The 26,510-nt window shown below is 39.2% G+C and overlaps 1 protein-coding gene across 1 annotated transcript in view; it reads right to left on the bottom strand.

The window, feature by feature from the left end:
• LOC124795654 (odorant receptor 2a-like) overlaps positions 1–26,510 on the bottom strand; it is a 61,019-nt gene that overhangs the window by 12,973 nt on the left and 21,536 nt on the right. The window contains exon 4 of the mRNA XM_047259728.1: positions 17,658–17,760. Within this exon, the coding sequence (XP_047115684.1) occupies positions 17,658–17,760 (103 nt within the window). The remainder of the gene's footprint in view (positions 1–17,657; positions 17,761–26,510) is intronic.

Below are 26,510 nucleotides of genomic sequence, written 5' to 3'. Positions count from 1 at the left end.
CAATGACATTGTAATTCTGTCAGAGGCAACAAAGGACTTGGAAGAGCAACTGAGCGGAATCGAGTCTTGAAAGAAGGATATGAGATGAACTTCAACAAAAGCAAAACGATAATAATGAAATGTAGTCGAAATGAATCAAGTGATGCTAAGGGATCTAGATTAGGAAATGAGACACTTAAATTAGGAATGAGTTTTGCTATTTGGGCAGTAAAGTAACTGACGGTGGTAAGCAGAGAGGATATGAAATGTAGACTGGCAATGGCAAGGAAAACGTTTCTTGAAGGAGAGAGATTTGTTAAGATCGAGTGTAGATTTAAGTGTTAGGAAGCCTTTTCTGGAAGTATTTGTCTGGAGTGTAGCAATGTATGTAAGTTAAACATGGACGATAAACAGTGTAGAAAAAGAGAATAGAAACTTTTGAAATCTGGTGGTATAGAGGAATGCTGAAGATTAGATGGGGAGATAACGTAACTAATAAGGAGGTACTGAATAGAAATGGGAAGAAGAGAAATTTGTGGCGCAACCTGACTAAAAGAAAGGCTAGGTTGGTATGACACATTCTGAAACATCAGGGATCACCGATCTAGTGCTGGCGTGAAGCGTGGTGGATAAAAATCGTAGAGGAAAAAAACCCCGAAAGATGAGTACAGTAACCAGATCCAGAAGGATGTAGTTTCAGTAGTTACTAAGAGATGAAGAGACTAGCCCAGGATAGAGAGCTGCACAAATTCATTCTTAGGACTGAAGACCACAACAACGACAACAATGTTGACCTACTCAGTCTGACATTATTCACTACTCTAATTTGCAGCAAAGAGGCACAATATTAGTAATTTGAAAGCATGTTGTGAGCTACACTGATCAGTGAGAACATTATGACCACCGACCTACTACCAACATGAGCCTGTCCAGGCGCTAACAGCGCCACCAGACGAGAAATGACGGCTAGTCAGACACGGTCGATGTAGTATCAGTGAGCGTGCTGTACCTTTGTAGCATGGGGAAGGTACTAGATCTATCTTAGTGTGACCGAGGGCAGATTGTTATGGCCCGGACGCTTGTGCGATTTGTTGGGTGTTCAAGGAGTGCTTTGGCGAAACCAAGGTGAAACCACGCCCGGAGGTTGTGGGGTTGTGCCATCACTCATGACAATTATCTGACGCTTTAGACTGGGCAGATTGGTAAAACAGTACAAGCGCTAAGCTGTGAAGGAAGTAACATCAGATATCAATGCTGGGCAGAGTACAATTGTGTCTGAACACACAGTTAACCGAACACTCCTAACGACGAGCCCCCACAGCGGACGACTCACGCATGTGCCAATGTTCACACCTCAACACCAGCAACTACGAATGAAACGGGCATCTGACCATTGGCACTGGACGTTAGATTAGATTAGATTAATTATTCATTCCATAGACCCATAAAAAGAGGGAATCCTCCTGGGTGTGGAACACGTCAGATAAACACATTACAAAAATGTAATTAGAAATTACATTAATTTTAATGATCCTTAGTCAAGAAACACTAAAATTATGTACATGAATTAAATTTAAACTTCCAATATTTACAGGTTTAATACTTACATCTGCTTTCATTAAATCCATCATTCAGACATTTGCTAGTTTCTTGGCTATTATTACCAAGTATTGTCAAAAATTAAAGTAAATTATTCATTTCAGTGATCATCAGTTAAGAACAGTCAGATTATGTACAAGATTTAAAATTAAACTTCCACTATTTACAGACTTAAGAATTACATCTGCTTTCCATACATCCATCATTCACACAATAGGTAGTTACTTGGCTGTTACAACCAAGTATTGTCAAAAATTAAAGTATAATAAATTCATTAAAGTGATCTACTGCACTTGTTGAGAAACTCACGGATGAAATAGAAGGAGTTGGCCACCAAAATTCTTTTAAATTATGTTTAAATTGTGCCCTGTCTGAAACTAAACTCTTAATGGTTGCTGGTAACTTAATGAAAATATGCGTTGCTGAATACTGGACTCCTTTCTGGGCAAGAGTAAGTGATTTTAAACCTTTATGTATATTTTTCTTATTCCTAGAATTGATACTGTGTACTAAGCAGTTAGTTGGAAAAGAGATGTATTATTTACAACAATCTTCATTAACGAATAAATATACTGAGAAGCTGTGATTAATGTGACCAATTCTTTGAATAGGTTTCGACATGATGTACTTGGATTTACACTACTCATTACTCTTATTATACGCCTCTGTACTCTAAAATTTTTTTCTCTGTTTGTGGAGTTACCCAAAAAATACTATACGATATGACATAAAGGAGTGAAAATAAGCAAAATATACCAGTTTTTTTATATTTATATCTCCTATGTCTGATATCATTCGCATTGCAAACACAGACTTGTTTAGGCGCTTTAACAGTTCGTTAGTATGTTGCTCCCAACTGAATTTATTATCAAGTTGTAATCCCAAGAATTTCACACTCTCAACTTCTCCTATTTCCATGTCATCATATTTTATACACACACCATGAGGAAATCGCGGTGGCAGTGGCAGTGTGTTGCATGAACCCCGATACCTTCTACAATATGCCGATGAGAGGATGCGAATCCGTCGCCTTGCAGGAGGACGGCTCCTTGACACCTGTACTGCGGGATGGAAACAACCAGGTGGCGGCTCCATTACGCTCTGAGTAACATTCACGAGGGCAGCCAAGGACCCCGTGGAGCTCGTGCAAGGGACCATGATGGCCGACGAGTATCGTACACTGTTTACAGACCACGCAAAACCTTTCATGACGATTATGTTTCCTGACGACAGTGACAGTTTTCAACAAGATAATGCGCCATCACACAAGGCCAGGAGTGTGTTGCAGTGGCGAGATCCAATTGATGTGCTGGCCCCCCAGCTCACCAAATCTGAAATCGATCGAACACATTTGGAATATGATTGAACGTGAAATCAGAGCTCATCATCCCTTTCACGGAGTGAACGGGAATTAGGTGAATTGTGTGTGCAGCTGTTGTACCAGTTCCCCAAGCGATCTACAAAGGCGTCATTGCATCCATGCAACGACTTGTCGCACCTGTTATCGGTGCCAAAATAGACATACTGGCTATTAGGTAGGTGATCGTAATGTCCTGGCTGATCAGTTTATGAAATGTTATACTACTAATAAACTGTCATTTGCAACACAGTATACAAAAATAGGTTGTAAAATTATGCATTCTATGTCTCACGAGATATACATTTTCAATCGTGATGCTAACTTTGTTTTTGTTTCACATAGAAACTTAATGAATTATCGATGTGAGTTGTACTGTGCAATCTAAAGAGTTCAGAATGTGGAATTCTAGCACAGACATACGTTTGTAATTTACACATTGTAGAAGAACGGAATTAACGCGGGGTTCCTAGATAAGGTGTGTCTTTAAAACACATTTTATGAAGGAAACTACTATCCAAACACCAACTTTCTATTTTTTCGATATAGTATAGAAATATTAAGCTGGATGAAATATTCCTTAGTTCATGAAAGACTCAAAATTTCAATTACTCACTTCTGTAGCTAAATTACCTTAGAGATAGCCACACAGTAACATAAAAGATTCTGTAACTATTTTATATTATGGAAACATCTTTAGCTGCACATAAAACTTAATACGCATATTTTAGTTCTGTATCTCACAGGACATCCATTAACAACTATATTAACTTGTTTATTCACCATGTGTAGGTAAACAGAAGAAATGAAAACTTAAATTGTAAACTGTAACCAAATGTTTGATGTGGCCCGTTCTTTATCAGGAATTCACTGCCAGACGTGAAGCTACATTGTCGGATGCAGCTGCAATCACTTCTATAGAAGAATTAAAATTGAAAGAATCGTGTTGTCAGGGTGATTCACACCTTATAAAATAAGCTGCTTCCTGATACACAGACCGTACATGACATTTCGAAACAAGCAGCTGTTTGTGTATAATATGAAAACTCAAAATGTGCAGTCTCTAATTATATAAAGCAGTTCAGTATGAAGTCTAGTGTGATTAGCACATGTAGAATTGGTTGACCACAGAAGAAATTTACCATTTATGAGTAGTCTGAGAAAAAATGTAAAACCAACTAGGAAACGGAAAATCCATAACCAAGTAGGAATAAATACACTGAAGCATAACATTAGTTTTCACGTCGCAAAGAGAACATAGCGTCATAACAACATTATGATGCGTAGCATAATTTTACTTTCTGTCGTAATGTACATCAGGAACATTTTCTTGTTTTATAATCAAGAGAAATGGGCACAATTTACTACTTGTCAAAAAGGTGTCAACACCATAATTATGTGAACTGTGAATACAACTGCACACAAAAAGTTATAAAATTTGAAGAAGCGCTTCTTCGATAGTTGTTATCATAGGCATTAAAAACCAATGGAAACACAAAAAAATGTAGAAATAGCGCATTATCAGGCTGACGACTGTACGAAACCTCACACTAAATGAAATCTGAGGAAAAAAAAAAAAACAATCGAAGCAGCATAAATTACGCACGTAAATAATCAGCAGCAAGCCACAACCATCGGCAACATCAGAACACAAACGTAACATCACGTAATACTGCATTCCGCATACCTCAGACAGGATCTCATCTCCGAACCAGCAGTACAAGAACATCTGCTCCGCTATTGCAGATAGGTAGGAAGCATACTTGAACAGCCACCCCGAATCCGCTTTCTGTAAAAGAAATGGTTGTTGTTTGTGAACTAATCAACCAGCTGAAACTGAGAAGTGCAGCACATTTGGCACTTGCTATGCTTACAACAGCAGACTAAGGAATTGCGGAATTCTTTTTGATAACGTTGAAGTGCATACTCGAACTTTCCAGGGACATATCAGATCAATTTTAGCAACTCCATCACTGCACAACTAGTAACTGATATTCAATGCAGGGGAACTCTACTGTTATTAGATCTTAGTCAGTCAGTGAATCCTCCGTCGGAGTGTACAGTACCGTGTAATTTTCTGAGCGAATATGTGGGACTTCATCGTGAACTTGTATTTACTGGACAGTTTAAAGACAACTCTGCTTGCCTCAACGCTTCAAGTTTCGAACGTTGAACTTTTCCTCAATGATATAGTTCTTTCACTCGTTTACTAATTCATTACAAGCTGCTGGTAATGGCGACTTAACAAAACATAACTGTTTAATCGAAACTTCCTAGCAGATATCAACTGAGTGCCAGGATTCGAGCCCATGGTCTTTGACTAATGCAGGCAAGTGCTCTACCAGCTGAACCTTAACGTTCTATCGATAACGACATCATTAGACACAGAGGAGAAGCTTGGATTGGCGAAGGACGGAGATGGAAAGCGGCTATGCCTTTCAAAGAACCATCCCTGCATTTACCTTAAGAGGTTTAGGGAAATAACTGGAAATCAGGACGTGGATTTGATTTGTACAGTCATCTTCCCGGAGCTACCCAAGCATGACCCGTCGTCACAGCTTTATTTCCGCTGGTACCTCATCTACCTTCCAGGCAAAAGCCCCAGGTTCGAGTCCTGGTTTGTCACAAAATTTTGATCTGCCGGGAGCTTCATATCAGCGCACACTCCGCTGCAGAGTGAAAATTCATTCGGGAAAAGCCAGTCGCTCCGCAATTTCTTCCGCTAGTCACGCAAGTTATGTAGGAGGACTTCCGTGAAGTTCGAAACGTAGGAGATGATGTACTGGAGGAAGGAAAGTTGTGAGGACGAGTCGTTATTAAATTAGATCATATGTTTTTTCGTTCCTACAGGTCAATAGACTGCAGTGAGGAGATCTTTCAGGATGTAGAACGTGTAAAAAAATACAAGAATACACTATAATTATTTACTGAGAAACGCAAGTGGTACCTCCAATAGATCTTAAATGAAATGATCCCCAGGATATGGAATAAATAAAAAAAAAAGCCTCCAACATATTTTCATGTAAAAGGTAACAGATAACATGTCACAAAACATGTAAATGATCAATACAATGAGGGGGAGATTATAATTCCTAGACTACTGCATGCATGCACCATCAAGTCTATAAATCATTTTACAACATTTACGTACCATTATCGAATTACTCACTGAATTTGTACAGAAGTCATATACTCGCCATATTTGATATTATTATTAACATATACATATCAGTTTGTTCTACAAAGAAATTCGTCACGACAGTAGAAGGACATGGCCACCAAGGTTCGTCTTAAACTGGACTTCTTATGAGTGTTGGCAGGTTACTGAAAATGTGTGTTCCTGAATAATGGATAACTTCTGGACCAAAGTAAGTGACTTTAAGTATTTGTGAAGATTATTCTGACTTCTAGTGTCTTCCTTAGAGCTGAACTGTTGGTTTGAGAAAGACATATGTTTTAATGACAACAGTTATTAAGGAATAAATACGTTTGGAAGCAATAGTTGCACTCTTAGTTCCCTAAATAGGCCTTTCACACCATAAGTAATTGCTATTATACGTTTATGGACCTAACATACTTTAGCTTGGCTGAATGAGTCACCCCAAAACATAATCCCACAGAACATTATGTAACGAAAGTAAGCAAAGTATGCTAACTCTTTTTATTTTTATGTCGCCTATGCCTTAGAAAACTCGATTTGCAGATAGAGAGTTGTTTAGAAGCTTCAGCATTTCTGTCGTATGCTCCTTCCAGCTGAATTAATTATCAAACACTAATCCTAAGGATTTAACACTGTCAACGTCTTTTACCTGCTGGGCTTCATATTTTAAGCACGCACTGGCAAAAAACCTTTTACTAGTTCTAAACTTCTTTTTCGAAGTTTAGTGACAAATCATTGGATAGGAACCATTTACTAACACCCATGAAAATTTCGTAAACGGATGTGTCCAAGACTATATTTCATTTGCTGCTGATGTTTGTATCTTCTGCAAACGAACTTGATATCTGGTAATGTTACTACTCATGAAAGGTCATCCATTTACACAAGAAAAACGATGAGCCCTAAGATGGAACCTTGTGGGACACCCCACGCAATTAGTTCCTACTTGGTTGATGATTGATAGCCTAATACATGACGATTTGCTAACTAAACCCCTTTATTTCCTGTCACAGATATAGGATCTGTACCATCTGGCAGAATTTCCTGTTACAATGTAACATTCTAATTAACTTGAAAGGGTGTTGCCATTTACACGGTCTTATATCTTTGACAGATCAGAAAATATGTAAGTAGTCTGCAGTTTATTGTCTAATGAATTAAATAGATATCGCTGTGTTTGTAGTTAGTATTCTGAATATCAGAACCCTTTAGAAACATGAACTTTTTTCTCAAATCGTGAAGAAGTTGATTGTACATTACATTTTCTAAAATTTTGGAGAATACTATTGAAAGTTGATAGAAACTTTACGGTACTTCTTTATCTCCTTTGTTGAACAAAGACTTAGCTTCAGCTTATTTCAACCACTCAGCAAATGTTTAAGTGATAAACGACTGGTTACACAGATACCTTAATATGTTACTGAACTCTGAAGGACACTGCTAAATTAACTTACTTGATATGTTATGATAAACGCTCGAATTTTTTGATTTTAAGGATTTTATAGTGAAAATTACTTCTGATGGTGCTGTGAAGGTCATATTCATATTACTGATGTTAATTGTAATGACTGGTCTGAGATATTCTGTGGCAGCATATACTGAACCTGACAAGTCCATCATTTCAGTAACAGTTATTAAATACTTGTTAAAACGTTTTGCAACACTGTATACATCTGCTGCCAATGAATCATTCACTCATAATGCTATCTGCTCCTCTTCAAATCTACATCTACCAGTGTCCACCTTCACCATAGCCATATGTCTTTATTTTGTATGTGATATGATTATCTATTTATCGTGTCTGCCTGTAGTAGCTTAATGGTCAGCATGGGGGATTATCAATCCTCTGGGTCCAGGTTCGATTCCAGGCTGCGTCCGGGAATTTTCTATGCCAAGGTACAGGATAGTGTGCTGTCCTCATCAACATCCTATCATCCTCATCGACTGCAGGTCGTCGAAGTGGCGCCAAATTGAAAGACCGGCACCTAGCGAACGATCTCCCCTACGGGGGGGCCCTAGTCATACGATTAAAAAAAAAGAATCTATTTTTCGTAATGCATTTGCGTTTTGTACATATTAGTATCTTTAATACTTCGTAGTATGTCTTGCAATGAGTTAGAGCATTAACAGGATAAGGGGACTGATGACCATAGATGTTAAGTCCAATAGTGCTCAGAGCCATTTGAACCAACCATTAACAGGATACCTGTTTCTGACTAAAAGATAAAGTTTCATTTATGTTTTACAAGATACTTTCATTCCTTGAGTAATCTATGGCTTCTTTGTATATCCTGGTCTAATCAGAATTTGTTTTAGGAGAAAACAATATTCAAATTAGGTAAAGAGTTTATTAATAAAAGCGTTAAATTTTTAATCCATGTACACTACTCCATTTCATTTCTTTGAGGAGTGTCCTAAAAGTACTATCCTCTTGAATTCAGATTTAGAAGATTTTATTTCCTGATCAGTATTAACATTTAAGAAACCGAACTTATGTCATGGCCTGAGAGGAAATTGACTATTGATTTTGTGATATAATTTTGTTCATTATACATACCTACAAATATATTATCATAACATCCACGACAAATATCAGTCAGGCTTTCGAAAGCACCATAGTACAGCAACTGCATTAATCAAAGTAACTGATGACATTAAACATGCTATGGACAGACGTGAAGCTACCATCCTAACACTGCTTGACTTTAGCAAGGCTTTTGATACAGTTGACTTTGATATATTACTAATTAAAATGAAGCAGCTGAATTTCTCAAACAGCGCAATACACTGGTTCGACAGCTACCTCAAAAACAGAAGGCAACAAGTCATTTGTGGGTCGGAAAAGTCATCATGGAAAAACGTGCGCTCTGGAGTTCCCCAAGGCTCCGTCCTTGGTCCATTACTCTTCTCACTGTACATTAATGATATTTCTTCAGTGATTCACTCCTGCAACTACCATCTATATGCCGACGACATCCAACTGTACATAAGTGCAAGCCCCAAGAACATTGCTGACGCAGTAGCGAGTATGAATGCAGATCTTTGCTCTGTTTCTCGATGGGCACAGAACCTAGGTCTGAAACTAAACCCCAAGAAATCCCAGGTCATACTTATATCTCATCCAAAGTTAATCAATCGATACTTTCGCGAAACAGTCCCTCAAATACTCCTCAATGGTACCCAACTACCATACCAAAAAACAGTAAAAGACCTTGGAATAATCTTGGATGAACACCTAAACTGGGAAGAACAAACAGTCACAGCTTGCCGGAAATCGCTCTCCTCCCTACATGCAATTCAAAAATTTAGAAAAATATTTCCAACCCATGTTAAACAAAAATTAGTCCAAACACTAGTCTTGCCTAATCTTTACTACTGTGATGTAGTTCAACATGGCACAAACAATGAAAATTCGAGATGCCTCGAGCTAGTGATGAATGCTTGTGTTAGATACGTATGCAACATACGGTTGTATGATCATATAAGTCCTTCATACTCCCAGCTAGGTTGGATACGCCCACATAAGGCACGCGATCTCCACACGATGTGCTTACTTCATCGATTTCTTAGCCACTGGTGCCCCCAATACTTATCTTCTCACATTAAACACCTATCATCATTCCACAACCGCAATACCCGATCGGATACGTCTAGCATCTTGGCTGTACCTTTACATAACGCAAAATCTTTCTCCGTGTCATTCTCCATCTCAGCCATACGACTATGGAACGCGCTCCCCTGTGATCTGCGTCTTATCCAAAACCACTCAACATTCAAGAGGGAACTTAAGACTTACATATTAGGGACGGTATAGCCACCATTGTTGTGCCCCCCCTCATCTTTTTCTTTCTCCTCTCCATCATAGCTTCGAATTTTACCATTCTATTTCTCTTCCTCTAACCTATCTACCTCTTCTATATCTCTTTCACCCCATTCCATCGTCTTATGTCTCTGCTTGATGAGAATAACTCACAAGCTGCAAGAATATAACGAGTAAATTCCCAACTAGCAATAGGACTGACACTCATAAAAGAAAAATATGTTTACTTTCATATACATAGTCATTATTATTATTATTATTATTATCATTATTATTATTATTTTTATTATTCTTGATTGTTATAATTATTTTTTGATTGTTATAATTATCATTGTACTACTTTTATAATCTCTATTTTTTTTCTTTAACATTAATACTGTATAACATGTTATATGTCCTAATTTTCTGTAGACACTGAAATTTGTTGAATCTGAGTATGCCTGGTTAGGTGTAAGAGAGGGCCTGAAGGCCCTAATCTTGCCAGGTAAAATAAATGCATAAATAAATAAATAAATAAATAAATATTCTTTGTGAGCAGTTAGATATCGTAGTTGGAAAGTTTATGGAGGCAATTAAGTTGAGTGTTACTGTTACTGACATTAATAAATTATTACTGCAAGATTTTCTTAGAAAATCTACATTAACATCACCAACAACCACTATCTATTTATGAAACAGATTCGCATTCTGGGACTATGCACTGATATCAGCTGTTTGCGACCTATGAAAATTGGTTCCAGGCCAAACTCGGACCTGAATTTTCTGCATATCATCAACAGTCGGCTTAATCACTACAGCTATCTAGGCACACCTCCAGGACTCATCCAAGCTTCCATATGTCACGTAGTCACAACCACTATGCTCGCACATATTCTGATTCCTGCACAGGGACACAAACATTACATCGTCATTTTACCCTGTTGAGACATGGCTTTACAACGACTGTGTTTACAGTGTGTCTGTATCTTAGCAATACAACGTCCTTTGTTTTTTGCTGTCATATAGGCCAGTAGAGCTTCAAGATGATTTACGAATAGGTTAAAATTATTTGTAGAGACTTGGTATACACTTTCTATTAGGAAGAATTTATTATGGAATTCTACTGCTGTCATACGTGCTTCCATATGCTGTTCTGGGCAAAATTTATAACTGTCTGATTTGTATATAAGTACAACATAACTTCTGCACAATTTCAGTGCAGTAATGTGTTCATTGAAAATTTGTGTGTGTGTGTGTGTACGTGTGTGTGTGTGTGTGTGTGTGTGTGTGTGTTTGTGTGTGTGTGTAAGTATAATCTAACTTCTGCACCATATCAGTGCAGTAATGTGTTCATTGTAAATAAGTATTACAGTAGTTGTATTACATGTTTATTACCTTATAAACTTTTTTATTTTAAATTCAGTGCATAAGTATTTGTAAAATGACTCTTAGTGTTCATTAAAAAATGACGATCATTCCACTTGGGACCTGTGGAATGGTACATTAGCTTATTTGCTTTAGTTGTAAATATTTGTCATGTATTGTTGTTTTTCTGACATGTTCCACATCCTGGAGGACCTCCTCACTATGGATCAATTGGAATGAAAGTAAATCTAATCTAATCTTAAATTCATGACACTTCATGATGACTACAACAAATCCTCATTTTTCCATTTATTCTCTACAGAAATGAGATGCTAACCTAAATGCTGTAATGTTCAATGCACCTATACCAGTGGTCACATGGTGTTCAGAGACGCACAAAATATCAATGGGTCGTCAGACGGGTTTGATGACCCTAATTCACCTAGATAGTTATTTAATTTTACTTCTTTCTTCTCTAATATTTTGATGCAATTAAAATAGCTGGCATTTGACACTGACTGAGACAAAACTAGGTGCAAATAAAATTTCTGTTGATTGCTGAAAGCAGTTGACCTACTGCTGTTCATGCTGATACAATACTCCATAATCTAGACGTTTGGATTCTTTCTCAGACTGGATATTTGTCCACTCCCCCGTGGCACCCTCTGAACTCCCTGATATTAGCCAAGCCAGTTTACCCCTCCATTTTTCCATTTTCTATTGGTGTGAAGGACATAGCTGATATATAACTATCTACTGACAGAATCAACATGAAGCACGCCAATATCTGACCTTGCGCCTGGCATAAGCGGCGGCTCCAACTCCAAATTAACTCTCTTGACAGAGGAATTCAAATGAGTTAAGTCATGGCGTCTCAGAAAGATACAAACTCAGCATTGGTATGAATCGATGCTGATGCAATCTTTACCAGGTCGTACACTACACTGTACCCAGGACCTTTCTCGACACTATTGCCCAGCCCACCTCTATCTTGCCTAAGTGTTTTCAGAGTGATCCTAAATCTTCCGTGACCTTCTCCAGGCCAATGCCATCTTTAAAATCGTTGGTGACCTGGTATTCTGATCCAAGTTGATCCTATAGAAATGGACCTGCACCTCAAGCATGAGGACTACCTAGCAACAACGCTTTCTTTCTCTTTACTATATTCATACTCTTCAGTTTACTGCTAAAAATTTGTTGTGCACTGTCTGCACCTAGATTTGCCTGAGGCTCATCAGTCTGTAACTGAGGCAACAGGTCAATCTTATTTTTCACATTCACCACAAATCTGTCAGATGAAAGTCTAAGCCTATTCCTTCTGTGCCCTGTTACCTCTTCACACCTTTCTTAACCCTTCTCCCACTTTAACCTGTGCATATCTTCCCTAATGTTGTCTAATTCAGCCTGGAGGGCAGCAATTTTCCCCCTCCTGTTCCACTATCTTCCTATCTCTACTAGATATCCTACAAAATCAATGAAGAGCACGTTGACCTCTCCAATTCCCACGCCACAAAACTACAGCACCCATCACTTCAAATGCTGAAACTAACAATTCTAAGGCAAGTCAAGCTCTTTTCAGTCGCGATAAATACAATACTCTAATATCGAAAAGTCGATAAGTTTGCTGATAAAAAAAAAAACACATTTACAAATGTTAGATCTATACACAACTTTATGTAAATAAAGTACTAGTGCAAAATTCTGAGTCAGACAATTAATAATTTACGTCAATTTCCGGAAACAAGAACTAAATAATGGAGGGGTCCTCTACATACATAGATGGAAATAAAAAGTAACAGTTAAAATAAATTATCTAAGATAACTGAGCCAAAGTGTAAACAAAAACGCAATTATATAAGCACATTGCGATCTATTCTCGTTTTATGGAATAATACGTAGAGAAAAGTGTTACCTTTAATACTAAGCTTAAAACCACACTAATTCACGTATTTATTGAGTACTCTTTACTAAACTAAATGTTATTACAATCGAAATAACTTATAATTACGAGAGCACAAAAACTGGTGCGTCTCACCTGGAACAAAGAGAGCTGCGATGATTCTCACTTGGTGCAGCACTTGCCCGCGAAAGGCAAATGTCTTATGTTCGAGTCACAGTCCGGCACACAGTTATGTGAATAGTGTCGATGTGGTAGTTACCAGACAAAACGCTTAGGAGGGCTACTGACAGGTCAGAGGTATACCATTTTCAATTTAAAATAGAAGATGAGCAGGAAACCGTTTCTGTGTGTGACCACGCTGTCTCCGAAATAAAGCCTGAACCGAAGTTCTTGTACAACTTTCTGTTTTATATTGCAATCCAAAAACCATTTTATATTCATATTCTTCTCTTTCAAGACTGCTCGTGTCTGCGCGCTGCTTTAACACTCTTATACGCTATGTATGGCCACATCAGCGCCCACTCCGCTGCAGAGTGAAAATCTCATCCTGGAAGGCAAACTTTTATTTGCCAACAGCAGACATGGCAACTTTTTGTTTGTGTAAAAGCTTAGAAATACAGTTTGAAGACTGGAACCTGATTAACAGTACAAAAAGAAGCAGTACTTACACGTCAGGTAAAAAATAAATATGTTGTAGATGTTAGATCGTATGCTCCTCAGACAAAGTTTAGTTTCATAAGTTCGCTAGTTAACTAGTTGTGTATGTATTACGTCTCTTAAGAATTTTAATTGTCAACTGATGAACCAAAACATTGTGGCCATCTGATTACTACATGTTGATTCACATTTGGAATGCAAGTGAACAGCAGTTTTGCTTGGCATGAAACTAACAGGATCTTGGTAGGTTTCCAAACTTATGGACACCGGATGCCTACCCACAGCACGCCAAATTACGAGCCGGTGGGTTGAGGGTGGGTGCGGAACTGGCGCCAGATAGCGTCTCAGATGTGTTCCATCGAGTTCAGATCAGACGAAATTGATTGCCAAGATAGGAACATTAGTTCACTGTCGCGCACCTCAACATATTTTAGCACGGTTCTGGCCTAGTGACACTGATCCTACTGGAAGTTACCGTTGCCGTCGGAAAAAACATCAAACACGAAAGAATGCTGGTGGTCCGCATAGATGTTCAAGTAGTCCACACCTGCCTTCGTTTACTTCAGCAGTCATCGCATACTACTGCCTCCAACCGTTCTGCATCCGTGTAACACGAAATGTGGTTCATTCTATCTGGTACACTGTTCCATTAAACTGTAATCCAATCTTTATGATCCAGTGCGCACTGCAATTGTAACTGATGATTCACTTAGGACAACACGTAGGGATCGCCTGCTGCAGAGTACATGTCCCATGTTCAACAATGTGCGCTGAACGATGTGCCGCTAATACAATGGAGTAACTTTAGAGTTGGAGCGAATTATGAAGTACTGAGAAGCAGATTAGCGCATTATTTGTGAACTGAATTCATTCTGTCTAGTGTTCAAGTCTTCCGTGCTAAGTTTTATGACAAAAAGAAGGTCAGTCGAGATTTCAGATTGCACTTCTGACGGTGTAAGCTAGTTTTGTAAAGCTGAATATTTATATTTAAATGTGATGTGTAAACTCATAATCTGCGTTTATGTTGCTTGAAGTTCAATGTATTCGTTTTTAACTGTATGTGTTGATCAATCGTTCTTAGCCCTAACCCATGTTTGCTCAAATACGCTACACATAGAACGAAGCTACCTTGTTGAGCTAGGGTTAAGCGAATGGTGCCATAACAGGAAGTTGTTCTGTTCATGCAAGTGAAGTCTTTGATCTTTATTGAATAATTCTCCTTTAGATGCTCAGCCTTTTACAGCTTTACACTCTATCCTCATACCCGCCACAGGTCGCCACGTATCCTGCTTTAAGTTCTGTGATACGGCGTTGGTGTTGAAAGGTACGTGTACTGTCTGAAAATCGTGAACTACTCTCAGAGGCAACAATGTGCAAGCCGTGATATTGTAGTGATACGCAAGAATAAAATATCTAGTGCCCATGCTGTGATCACTAACGCTGTTTGATCCAAGTCATCACACAGCACACACGTTAAAATAGCACAGCGCATTGCGTAATAAAGCGCCAATATATCTCGTTATACAGGAGAATACGTGAGTAAGCAACTTCACGAAATTAACAAGCATGGTTAATATGCGTTAAGTTCACGTTTGTAATGGTCGGCGATGCTACGGGGCTGTTTCCCCAAGTACGTACTGATCTGTACACGATGAATGCAAAAACTAAGCGTCTGAAGGACAATTAATCAACAGAAATCAAAGACTTCACTTACGTAAACAGAGCAGCTTTCCGCTCCGGTTGACCCTGGCTCAACAAGGTAGCTGCGTTCTAAGTTCACCGTGTTTGAGCTAACATGGGTTATGGCTAAAACTGAGTGTTCAACACGTGCAGTTAAAAATGGATGTATTGAACTTCAGGCAACATAAACACAAATTACAAGTTTACATATTACTTTTAAACATACATGTTAAGCTTTACGAAACTAGTTTACACGGTCAGATGCGCTCTCTGATATCCCAACTGACCTTCTTTTTGTCATAAAACTTAGCACGGAAGAACTGATCTGCAGGCAGAATGAATTAAATTCACAACTAATGCGCTAATCAGGTTTTCAATACTTAATAATTCGCTCCAACTCTAAGCTTCCTCCATTGCCTATGAACTCGACAAAATACGAGGTTAATCAATATTATCTAGACGCTTTCAAGTGACTGTAAAAAATGTTTCCATTCAGGTAAGTTATTATATGATTATATGGATCGAAACAGTAGTTCAAAGAGTGTTTTTTTTTTTCAAACGTCACCAGCAACTCGGCTGACAGAACAGCATTCTGCGTAGTTCATGCTGCAATTGCAAGAGGAAAGTGATAATGTCATTTTTCTACAGGATGGTACTACACTGCACTTCCACAACGATGTTAGTGAGTTTTCGGATGCCGAGCTACTACGATCGGTCGTGTATCAACTGGCAATCTCCAGTTGCTGGCATGGCCATCATCTTCTCCAGACCTGACACTCTGTGATTTTTGCTTGTCGAATTACATCAAAGAGACCGTTTCCACCTCTCCACTTATCCACAAAATCGCTGATCTTCGAGGTTGTATGAGGGCAGCAGTGACTGGCACCAGTGCGAACACTTTAGGGCGAGAGTGGGCGGAATTAAAGTGTATACTGAATGTGTACCGCGTCACTAACTTTTCACATAGTGGACATTTGTGAACATGGCGCACAAAAGTTCTTGACTTGCTGTTTCCATACTTATAATCATATAACCTCAATATAAACTTTTTTACAAACACTTGAAAGTGTATGGGTCATTTGTATATAGGCGCAAGGACGAGAACAAATCGCGACCTAACTTACCACAAGCTGTTGCCTAGAATTTAGCGCAACAAGGTAGTTTGGAACAGTCTTTTCGATAATCTTGCGCAGAACACAAGTTATTCAAAATAATGGTTCTCCATCGAACAAAAACAATTCATCGGAACAGCCCATTCCAGCCAATGTGGCTCCGGTACAAACCATGTCTTATCACTGCAAGCACTGTCCTCTCCAGTCCACTCGATGATCTAATGACTGACTTCCTCTTTAAACAAGAAGCATATGGTAAACTCTGTCGTCAAGGCCTATAAGGGGCCGAGAGCTAACGTTCCGTCGAGGACAACGGTTTCAGACGCAGTGGGTATGCAATGAGTTTTAAAACGTACCAGGGACGATACGCAATGAAGCTGGCTAGTTAAATATCTCAGAGACAGTTATAAAAATAATCAGTATCGGTCTCTGAAAAGCAAAATGGATGGCGAGGAAATGGAAGAACCAACAGCTGTCACCCTTCAATGTCAAACGCTTTGTCGGCTACTTTCGGTTTCACGCTGCTTCAATCACTTTCCATAGACGCTGATAAAAGTAACAAGGGAATTGCTTAGCACACTGGACTCGCACTCGAGAGTCCGACGGTTCATATCCGTGCCAGGCTATCCAGATTTAGGATATCCGTGATTTTCTTAAGCTATGCCGGGCAGGTTTCTTTCGATGGGGTACAGCCGAATTCCTGCCCCAAAATTTTTGTAACCCAAGCTTGTGTTTCGTCTCTAATGACTGCACTGTAGACGGAATGTGAAACTCTAAATCTTCCTTCTTTCCTTGCCAAGAACAGCAGACCATTTACACCGTTTCCCAGATGTCCGTTCCCAGGAGCAGGGCCGTAACAATTTGCCCTTTGTCGCGGTCTCATATGCCAATGGATTTCCCCATTCGCCTCTGTTCCGCTTATGTAACTTCCTTACTGAGTCACGGCGCATTCAGTCTCGGGGTGGCAGTGGTCACAATGTTTTGGTTCATCGGCGGATGCCTTGCATCATTTTACGACTAGATGGACGCTACTGATGGTTGTGACTGACCACTGTTGTAGTGACGAAGGCGCTGACGCTGACGGTGATGACGTCAGCGAGGAACTCTCCTAGCAGTATGGGACCCACTAGGGCGCTCAGCCGCTCGATTAACCTGCAATCAACAACATTCTGATGATGATGGTGTGGGCAATGACACGACCGTCCATTGAACACACAAAGGTAATCAGTTATGCAAATTATAACATTCTATTAAGCACTGCGCATGGCAGGTCCGTCCAAAAAGTTTCGAAACAGAACTAGTAAAAGATAGAGAAAAGTGAAAATTCTGGTTTCAATCACTCAGATATCATACACAGTGTTTCTACACTTGAGTACAATGCACAGGACATTCATACAAGCATTCGAAACTGTCAGAAAAGTTATTCTTTGGAATGTTTTCAAGTCGCGTGTCACATTGTCTTGAATGTCGCTTATGTCGTCAAAGCGTTGACCATTCACTTGAATTCCTGCATTTACTTTTTCTGTGGTAGGTTCGTATTTATATTACCGAGTCCAGCCACTTGTGGTGGTTTTTTAGAGACGCGAATTATCAAAGTTTTGCATTTCAATCAAGTCGTGGGAGGTTTTTCCACGTCGATGTCTTTCTTCGGGAGTGCGAGACAAATTTTACACACACTTGTCCCTCATCAAAAACATTCTTGATAATGTCTAAAACGCTTGGTTTAGAGCTACTGTCCCATTGTGATTTGTACCACAGCTACTCTGACACACTACGGCTGCTCTCCACTAGTTAAGGGGGATAGGACGTCAAACGGGCCGACTTGGAGCAGGAGAGGCACCACAGGACATATTAATTTACACTGTCTATACTTTTACAAATAAATTCATAATACTTTGTCAGCATGACCAGGAAGGATTCAGGATTCACACTGGTAACAGCGGAAGTTCAAAAACATAACAAACAACTTTTTTTTACACGTGAAATTTCATCATTTTTTCACTTACCATTGGCTGCATTTGTTGCTATAGGTACACTTTTCTTCAAAAGTAAGAGAGACTGTTCGATGAATTTTGCACAGTATACAAACCATACTTACAGGTGTGATAACGTAGATTTTCCCGGCGTATCAAATACTGATGATTTTCACGGGTTTGCAGCCGGGTTCCATCCTCCTGACGACAACACGATATTTCGCCGGCGTGATTGTGCACTCAATCTCACCTGAAGATGGCGGCCAGATGGTCCGCCGAAATATCGTGCTGTCGTCAGGACGATGGAACCCGGCTGCAAACCAGTGAAAATCACCATACTTACAGGTGTATGAAACTCTAGAATCTATTTAATTCATGAAAAATGAATCAGCTGTTACGTTTTAAACTTTATGTTTAGGAAACAATCAAATTTTGTAGTTAATTATCTCAATTTTTACCACAGTTTTTAATAGATTTGCAAAATTCTAGAGTTTCATACACCTGTAAGTATGGTTTGTATGCTGTGCGGAATTCATCAAAGACTCTCTCTTACTTGTGAAGAAAAATGTACCTATAGCAACAAATGCAGCCAATAGTAAGCGAAAAAATGATGAAATTTCACATGTAAAAAAATTTATTTTGTTATGTTTTTGAACTTCCACTGCTATGAGTGTGAATTCCGAATCCTTCCTTGTCATGCTGACAAAGTTTTATGAATTTATTTCTAAAAGTATAGAGAGAGGACATTAAAATGTCCTATGGTGCCTCTCCTGCTCCAAGTCGACCCGTTTGACGTCCTACCCCCCTTAACACCGCCTGCACCCAACTGACTGGTAGAATGTACATCTGTTGTATACAGTCGTTAGTTCAAGCTACCACCACAATTATTACGCTAACGTCGCTTTGCGCCAGGGAGAAAATCAGTCTCATAATGTTTTGGATAGACGGTGTAGATAAATAAAACTGCTCACTTTTATTAAAAACTGGTCATTACCATTATATTGGAACAAATAAGCCCTCGGTCACTAATATTAAGTCAAAATTGACGTGGATTCGACATTACTGTGAGCGTCGTCTTCAGAATTAGACTAACTGTACTAAAACATATTAGGTATACAGCGTTGTTTGTAGTTGTGGTCTTCGGTCCTGAGACTGGTTTGACGCAGCTCTCAATGCTACCCTATCCTGTGCAAGCTTCTTCATCTCCCAGTACTTACTGCAACCCACATCCTTCTGAATCTGCTTAGTGTATTCATCTCTTGGTCTCTGTCTACGATTTTTACCCTCCACGCTGCCCTCCAATGCTAAATTTGTAATCCCTTGATGCCTCAGAACATGTCCTACTAACCGGTCCCTTCTTTTTGTCAAGTTGTGCCACATACTCATCTTCTCCCCAATTCTATTCAATACTTCATCATTAGTTATATGATCTACCCATCTAATCTTCAACATTCTTCTGTAGCACCACATTTCGAAAGCTTCTATTCTCTTCTTGTCCGAACTATTTATCGTCCATGTTTCACTTCCATACATGGCTACACTCCATAAAAATACTTTCAGAAACGACTTCCTGACACTTAAATCTATACTCGATGTTAACAAATTTCTCTTCTTCAGAAACGCTTTCCTTGCCATTGGCAGTCTACATTTTATATCTTCTCTACTTCGACCATCATCAGTTATTTTGCTCCCCAAATAGCAAAACTCCTTTACTACTTTAAGTGCCTCATTTTCTAATCTAATTCCCTCACCATCACCCGACTTAATTCGACTACATTTCACTATCCTCGTTTTGCTTTTGTTGATGTTCATCTTATATCCTCCTTTCAAGACACTGTCCATTCCGTTCAGCTGCTCTTCCAAGTCCTTTGCTGTCTCTGATAGAATTACAATGTCATCGGCGAACGTCAAAGTTTTTATTTCTTCTCCGTGGATTTTAATACCTACTCCGAATTTTTCTTTTTTTTTTCCTTTACTGCTTGCTCAATATACAGATTGAATAACATCGGGGAGAAGCTACAACCCTATCTCACTCCCTTCCCAACCACTGCCCCTCGACTCTTATAACTGCCATCTGGTTTCTGTACAAATTGTAAATAGCCTTTTGCTCCCTGTATTTTACTCCTGCCACCTTTAGAATTTGAAAGAGAGTATTCCAGTCAACATTGTCAAAAGCTTTCTCTAAGTCTACAAATGCTAGAAACGTAGGTTTGCCTTTCCTTAATAAAATTAAAGTTTGTACTGACTCGAAATGATGCAGTACTTACAAGTCACATATTAAAAAAGATCTAAGCCGGAAAGGCGACGTCATGAACAGTTGTGAGATGGCGAGCCGCTAAGGGCTGCTCGTAATGTGAACAAGGGTTGCAACAAGACTGAGGTGCCCACTTTAGAAAGTGTGGGCAAGTAAACATGGTGTTGCTACGAGCGCCATCTAGTAGCCGCAGAAACAACTAGGCTACTGTACGTTAGTTACGACATACAAGAAAACAGCAAAGATGTGACAGGATAACAACATTTGGGTAAACCGCATGAGGAAGCCTGAATCAAGGATCAAGCAATGGCTTTATACTGTCAAAAAAGCTGCAGCTGCGAAATAAAAACTTTTTTGACTGTATAAAGCCATTGCTTGATCTTTGATTCAGATTTCCTCATGCAGTTTACCGAAATATTGTTTTCCTGTCACATCTTTGCTGTTTTCTTGTATGTCATAACTAACGTTTTTTACGTTACAAAATGTATCTCTATTTAAAGCAGATAAATATGTAACTTCATCCTATTATTATTAATGCTTGCGTTATGCCTGAATCAGCTGCAGCACAATTTCATGTGTGTAATTTTGAATGTACAGTAGCCTAGTTGTTTTTGCGGCTACTAGATGGCGCTCGTAGCAACACCGTGTTTACTTGACCACACTTTCTAAAGTGGGCATCTCAGTCTTGTTGCAACCCTTGTTCACAGTACGAGCAGCCCTTAGCGGCTCGCCATCTCACAACTGTTCATACGTCGGCTTTCCGGCTTAGATCTTTTTTAATATGTGACTTGTAAGTACTGCATCTTTTCGAGTCAGTACAAACTTTAATTTTATTAATGTACTATAAACCTAATATGTTTTACTACAGTTAATCTAGTTCTGAAGACGACGCTCACAGTAGCGTCGAAACCAGGTCAATTTTGACTTAATATTTGTGACCAAGGGCTTATTTGTTCCAATATAATTCTGACACGGTCATTGAACCTTGGCAGCTATGTTCAAAGTTTTATGATCATTACCAGTTATTTCATAATTCTTCTGTGGACACATGGAGGGTGGAGTCACAAAAAAGTACTCTAAGTGGTACTGCAGACACCTGCAGGACACACAAAGAATGGGGGATGTGTTTCTCGCCATTTATTGGTCATGAGACAGGATAGGACAGCATAAAGAAAGAAATCATGATGCACTGAGACCTAGAATCTCAGGATTCAACAATCCTGTCAAGAAGAACGAGTTTCTGGATGAACATATAGCAACAGTGAATTTATTCGTCTCTGTTAAGTGAAAGTGACAATTAATTACTAGCAGGAACTCACAGGAAGATCCGGAGACTATACTGAAGCATTTAACAGCGATCACTGTGACGTGTAGTTCATCCACAAAATTCACAACGAATGAGGCAAGAGAAGGAATTACGATGGACTTCTGTGAACCTCAGAATAGGAATAATGAGAGAAGGATTAATAATAATAATGATAATATAAATGGATTGTTTAAAGGACAGCCGGCCGTTGTGGCCGAGCGGTTCTAGGGGCTTCAGTCTGGAACCGCGCGACCGCTACGATCGCAGGTTCGAATCCTGCCTCGGGCATGGATGTGTGTGGTGTCCTTAGGTTAGTTAGGTTTAAGTAGTTCTAAGTTCTAGGGGACTGATGACCTCAGATGTTAAGTCCCATAGCGCTCAGAGCCATTTGAATCATTTTTATAGGACACGGTTATGGGCGACAACATGCACAGGTTCATATCCAGATAGAAGGAATAACTGGAACAACTTTCAAGTAGAAATAGCAGCCGACATATCTACAGAAAGTGCAGAGAACAAGACAGGAAATCTTAATTGTGGAGGTGCAGCCTCTGAATCCAGCACCCAAATATGATAATGGACACCCAGTCACTGATTAACAGAAGGAGAGGATAGAGATTCGAATCAGGTTAGGAACGTTTTCGTTAAATTTAGACTGTAATATAAGAAACTAATACAATGTGTGGCTACTTCTACTCGTAGTTTGTGTCATCCAAGATTGCGATCATTATTGTAGTGTCGTTTAGCTCACAAGAATTGGACTTTGTGCATATCTTTATACTTGTTCGATTTACAATCACTGCATTGAGAAGGAAGGCGAGAGAAAGTGCTCCAGATCCAGACGGATCAATTTTGTAAAATACCATTAATAGCAAGAACATGCAGAGAGGCATCAGGAATTTTACCATCCTACTCGCGCTCTGGAGTATTTCAGTTGTTGTCTTTCCTAAACTTGGTCATTTATTCACTTGTTGTTAGCCTCATTGACGTTCATTTGTGATGCTGCAATTGGAACACCAGAGCTGCATGTTTGCCAGAGTTTCAGCTGGAATTCGTATTCTGTCTACAGAATGGATGGATGTTGGGCACAGTCTAAGCTGTTGAACTTGGTAGCCTAGGGACCCCTTGTTGAGTGTTTCTTGCGAACATCCCTTGTCACAGTATACGTGGGAAGTGTCAGTTTCTTTTTGAGGAGGCTTCATTGACAGCATGGACAGTGTGAGTCATTTGCAGAGGTGATGGGCAGACCAAAAGTAAAGATCTCACGAACGGCACCATGAATGACAGAGTTTATTCCTATATGTAGTAACTATTGGAGGAGACATGAACACAACATATTATAATTTTTCGTGGAAGAGAATCATATCAATAACACACAACCATGAGTTTTCGGGAGAAAAAATAAAGTAGTGAATCAGACTGAAATGCATCATGTTTCTTATGTACCACTGCATGATAGATCTTGAACACCTGCCAAACAAAACCGAGCCCATCGTCACTGGGGTGAACTAGCTCCATGGAAGAGGTAAGTATCTAGATCTAAAAGGTATGAAAATACTTAAATTCTTGTAAGTTTTAATCAGTAGTAATACTTTGGTGTGAATGTTCGAATATATATTACAAAATTTAGCTACCACTGTTGGTGTTTGTCATTTAGTACGTTGACAGGTTGCATCACTGTTATCTAATCGTTACACCACCACAGTGAACGTTCTAATTAGTTTATAAAATATATCCCTAGAACAGTTGTACAACTATGCCTTAGTGTCGTAACTGTAGTTTCAAATCTGTTAAGTACATGTTGGAATAACAGGAATGTAGCTTTATGGTTGAGGGAATAGTTAAACATTATCATAGGAAGTAATTGGTTGTGGGAGATGCATGTTACTGGGACATACGCGTGGTGCCAGAATGCAAACGGCGGGATGTGGTAGTTTTCTAACTGCATACTGCAACATGGGCAGTTACACACACTACACATCACAGCATCATTTTACTTAAATTTCTCATATTTGTAGCCCATAGTGTATATATTAAAAGTAATAGTTAAGAAAGTGTAAGAATCATTCTTTTTATCAGATATTACGGAAATAAGTTTTTTGTATTCACATTATCAGTGCCTTTCTTTTATTTGTAAATTGTTATTGTAAATAAATTGTCGCTTGTCGGGTACTAATGGTATGTGTGAAGTATGTGCAGAGTTGGACCTGGTACTTTACGGCACATACACTTGATGCACTGTTTCAGCATTGTGTGGCTGGGGAAGGCATGTTGCCCACTCCGCAGCAGGGGCTGGTCGAGACCCACCTGGAGGCGCACAGCTGACTGGGATCCTGGGTAAATGCCAGCAGCTCATGACACAATGAGACCTCTGAGGCCCATGGCCTCACCAACAAGCGCATGTGCAGTGGGTGTGAAGGGAAGCAAGAGAGAACCCGGTGGCAGCCAGGAGAACGAAGCTGGTGTTTACAAACTCCAGAAATAACAGACAGCATGATGCCTGGGCCGGCGCAGCCACAAAGCGCTTCTACTGGGCACAAGCACACGTGGAGGATCCCCAGAATGGTTAACATCTCCATGGCGGACCACGTATCATGACCCACCGTAGCGATATCTCTCTGTAATCGGATCTCACAACCTGCCCAGATTCCATCTTGACAACTAAGTATTAGTGATTCATTATCTTTGGCGAGGCTACAACGAAACGCAGCTCTGAACCTTGACATTAGCTGCAACATGCCCCTTTTTATTTATTTATTTATTTCCCTCTTTCTGACGTTAGCCGACTCCAGTCGGCCCTGAAGACGGAACCGACCAGGACCAACTTATATCAGTTGGCATTTGGATAGCGACAACATCTGTTGTGCTACTCCTTCGTTCTTCCAGAATGTATCCTGCTCACCATAGAGTCGGTTTAATGCACTACTAACCTTGTGATGCCATCATAAAATCTTCGACTAAATTTGTCAACAATCATATATAACAGTTGTATTTCTTTGTAATATGTTACTTTTATTATTGAAACACTTTAGACTGTTCTTAGTCTTGCACATTATGATCACATCGGGCATCTATTCTCTGTGTACTAATTTTTTGAAGCCTTTCACTTTATGACCACATCGAGCATCTATTCTCTGTGTACTAATATTTTGACTAAGTATCCACTGACGTCAGACATTTGTTGTGTTCTTCTCACTTGTGTTTAATATTTTTATAGAACCTACATACCATTTATTAAGTTTATCATTACGAACGTAATATGTTCCTTTTTTGTGATATCATTTGCAGTGACACATATCTAATACAAAAATTTTATTTGTACGTATTTGCAACTTTCATGCTGAGCTTTATGTTTATGCACTATAATTCTCAGTCGGCACCTCTCCAGTTATCCGCTTGAACATATCTGTACTATTGTCACATGTCACATTTGCAAATGTCACCTCTCCAGTTACGTTCCTGTTTATTAATATAATTCTTTGTCCAAGTATCAAAGGCTCTTACACATTTCTACAAACTGGTATTATGTGCACCTTTCACATATCACTTGCCTCACCAGTTACTGTATTTGTCTTGTATGAATGAGCACCAGCTATTGTAGTTGTCATGTATGAATGAGTGTTTATGAGAGGTGATTAATGAATGCTGCATACTAAGTCGGTTAAAAGACCTGTTTCTTGGAATACCAGTCATGAAGACCATATTTTTGTGGAGGTACAGGAATACTTTAATATTTTAAAACTATTTTGGACATTTCTTCTCTGGCCTCAGTAAACGAGTTAGGTTTTTTCCGCTGAAAGCATTTGATTTGAGTTTTATTTACTTTAACTGTCCAGCTGTGTGACTGATACTTGCATATACCATGCCATCAAATGACAGCAACATCCGGCCCAAGCTTCAGCCCAACATTCAAGAGTTAAGTACATAAACTGATATCTGGTAGAATCCCTGAGAATATTTATGTGTTGGTTGTTGGTTCATCTTGTTTCATCTACATCTGTGACTGTCAAATTTGTCCCCGTTACCTTGTTAATTTTTCGGTCAAAGTAATTGAAATGTGATTAGATAATCACGGTTCAAAATTTTGCTTGTACGTGCCCCACTACCCTAATTTGAGAGGAAAAAATTCCCATGCAGATAATTTATTATGAGTGGATGTTTGTGAAAGATGGCAGTTCCTTCCGATCTTCCTTTTTTCCACCTTATTTATTCAGTCAAACAGACCATTATACGTTCTACAGTCAGTGAAACTACTATTATAGAGTGTTTACATTGATTGTGATGCTGAATTTAATGGTAGCCATTAGAGACGGAGGAGCCAAACACTTGTTTCATCACACAGCCACGGCTGTGGCAGATGAGGCTTAAG

Source organism: Schistocerca piceifrons, chromosome 4 (genome assembly GCF_021461385.2).
Source record: "Schistocerca piceifrons isolate TAMUIC-IGC-003096 chromosome 4, iqSchPice1.1, whole genome shotgun sequence".
Classification (NCBI taxonomy): Eukaryota; Metazoa; Arthropoda; class Insecta; order Orthoptera; family Acrididae; genus Schistocerca; species Schistocerca piceifrons.
The sequence above is the reverse complement of the archived record's forward strand: the minus strand, read 5'-3'. Positions and strand labels throughout refer to the sequence as shown.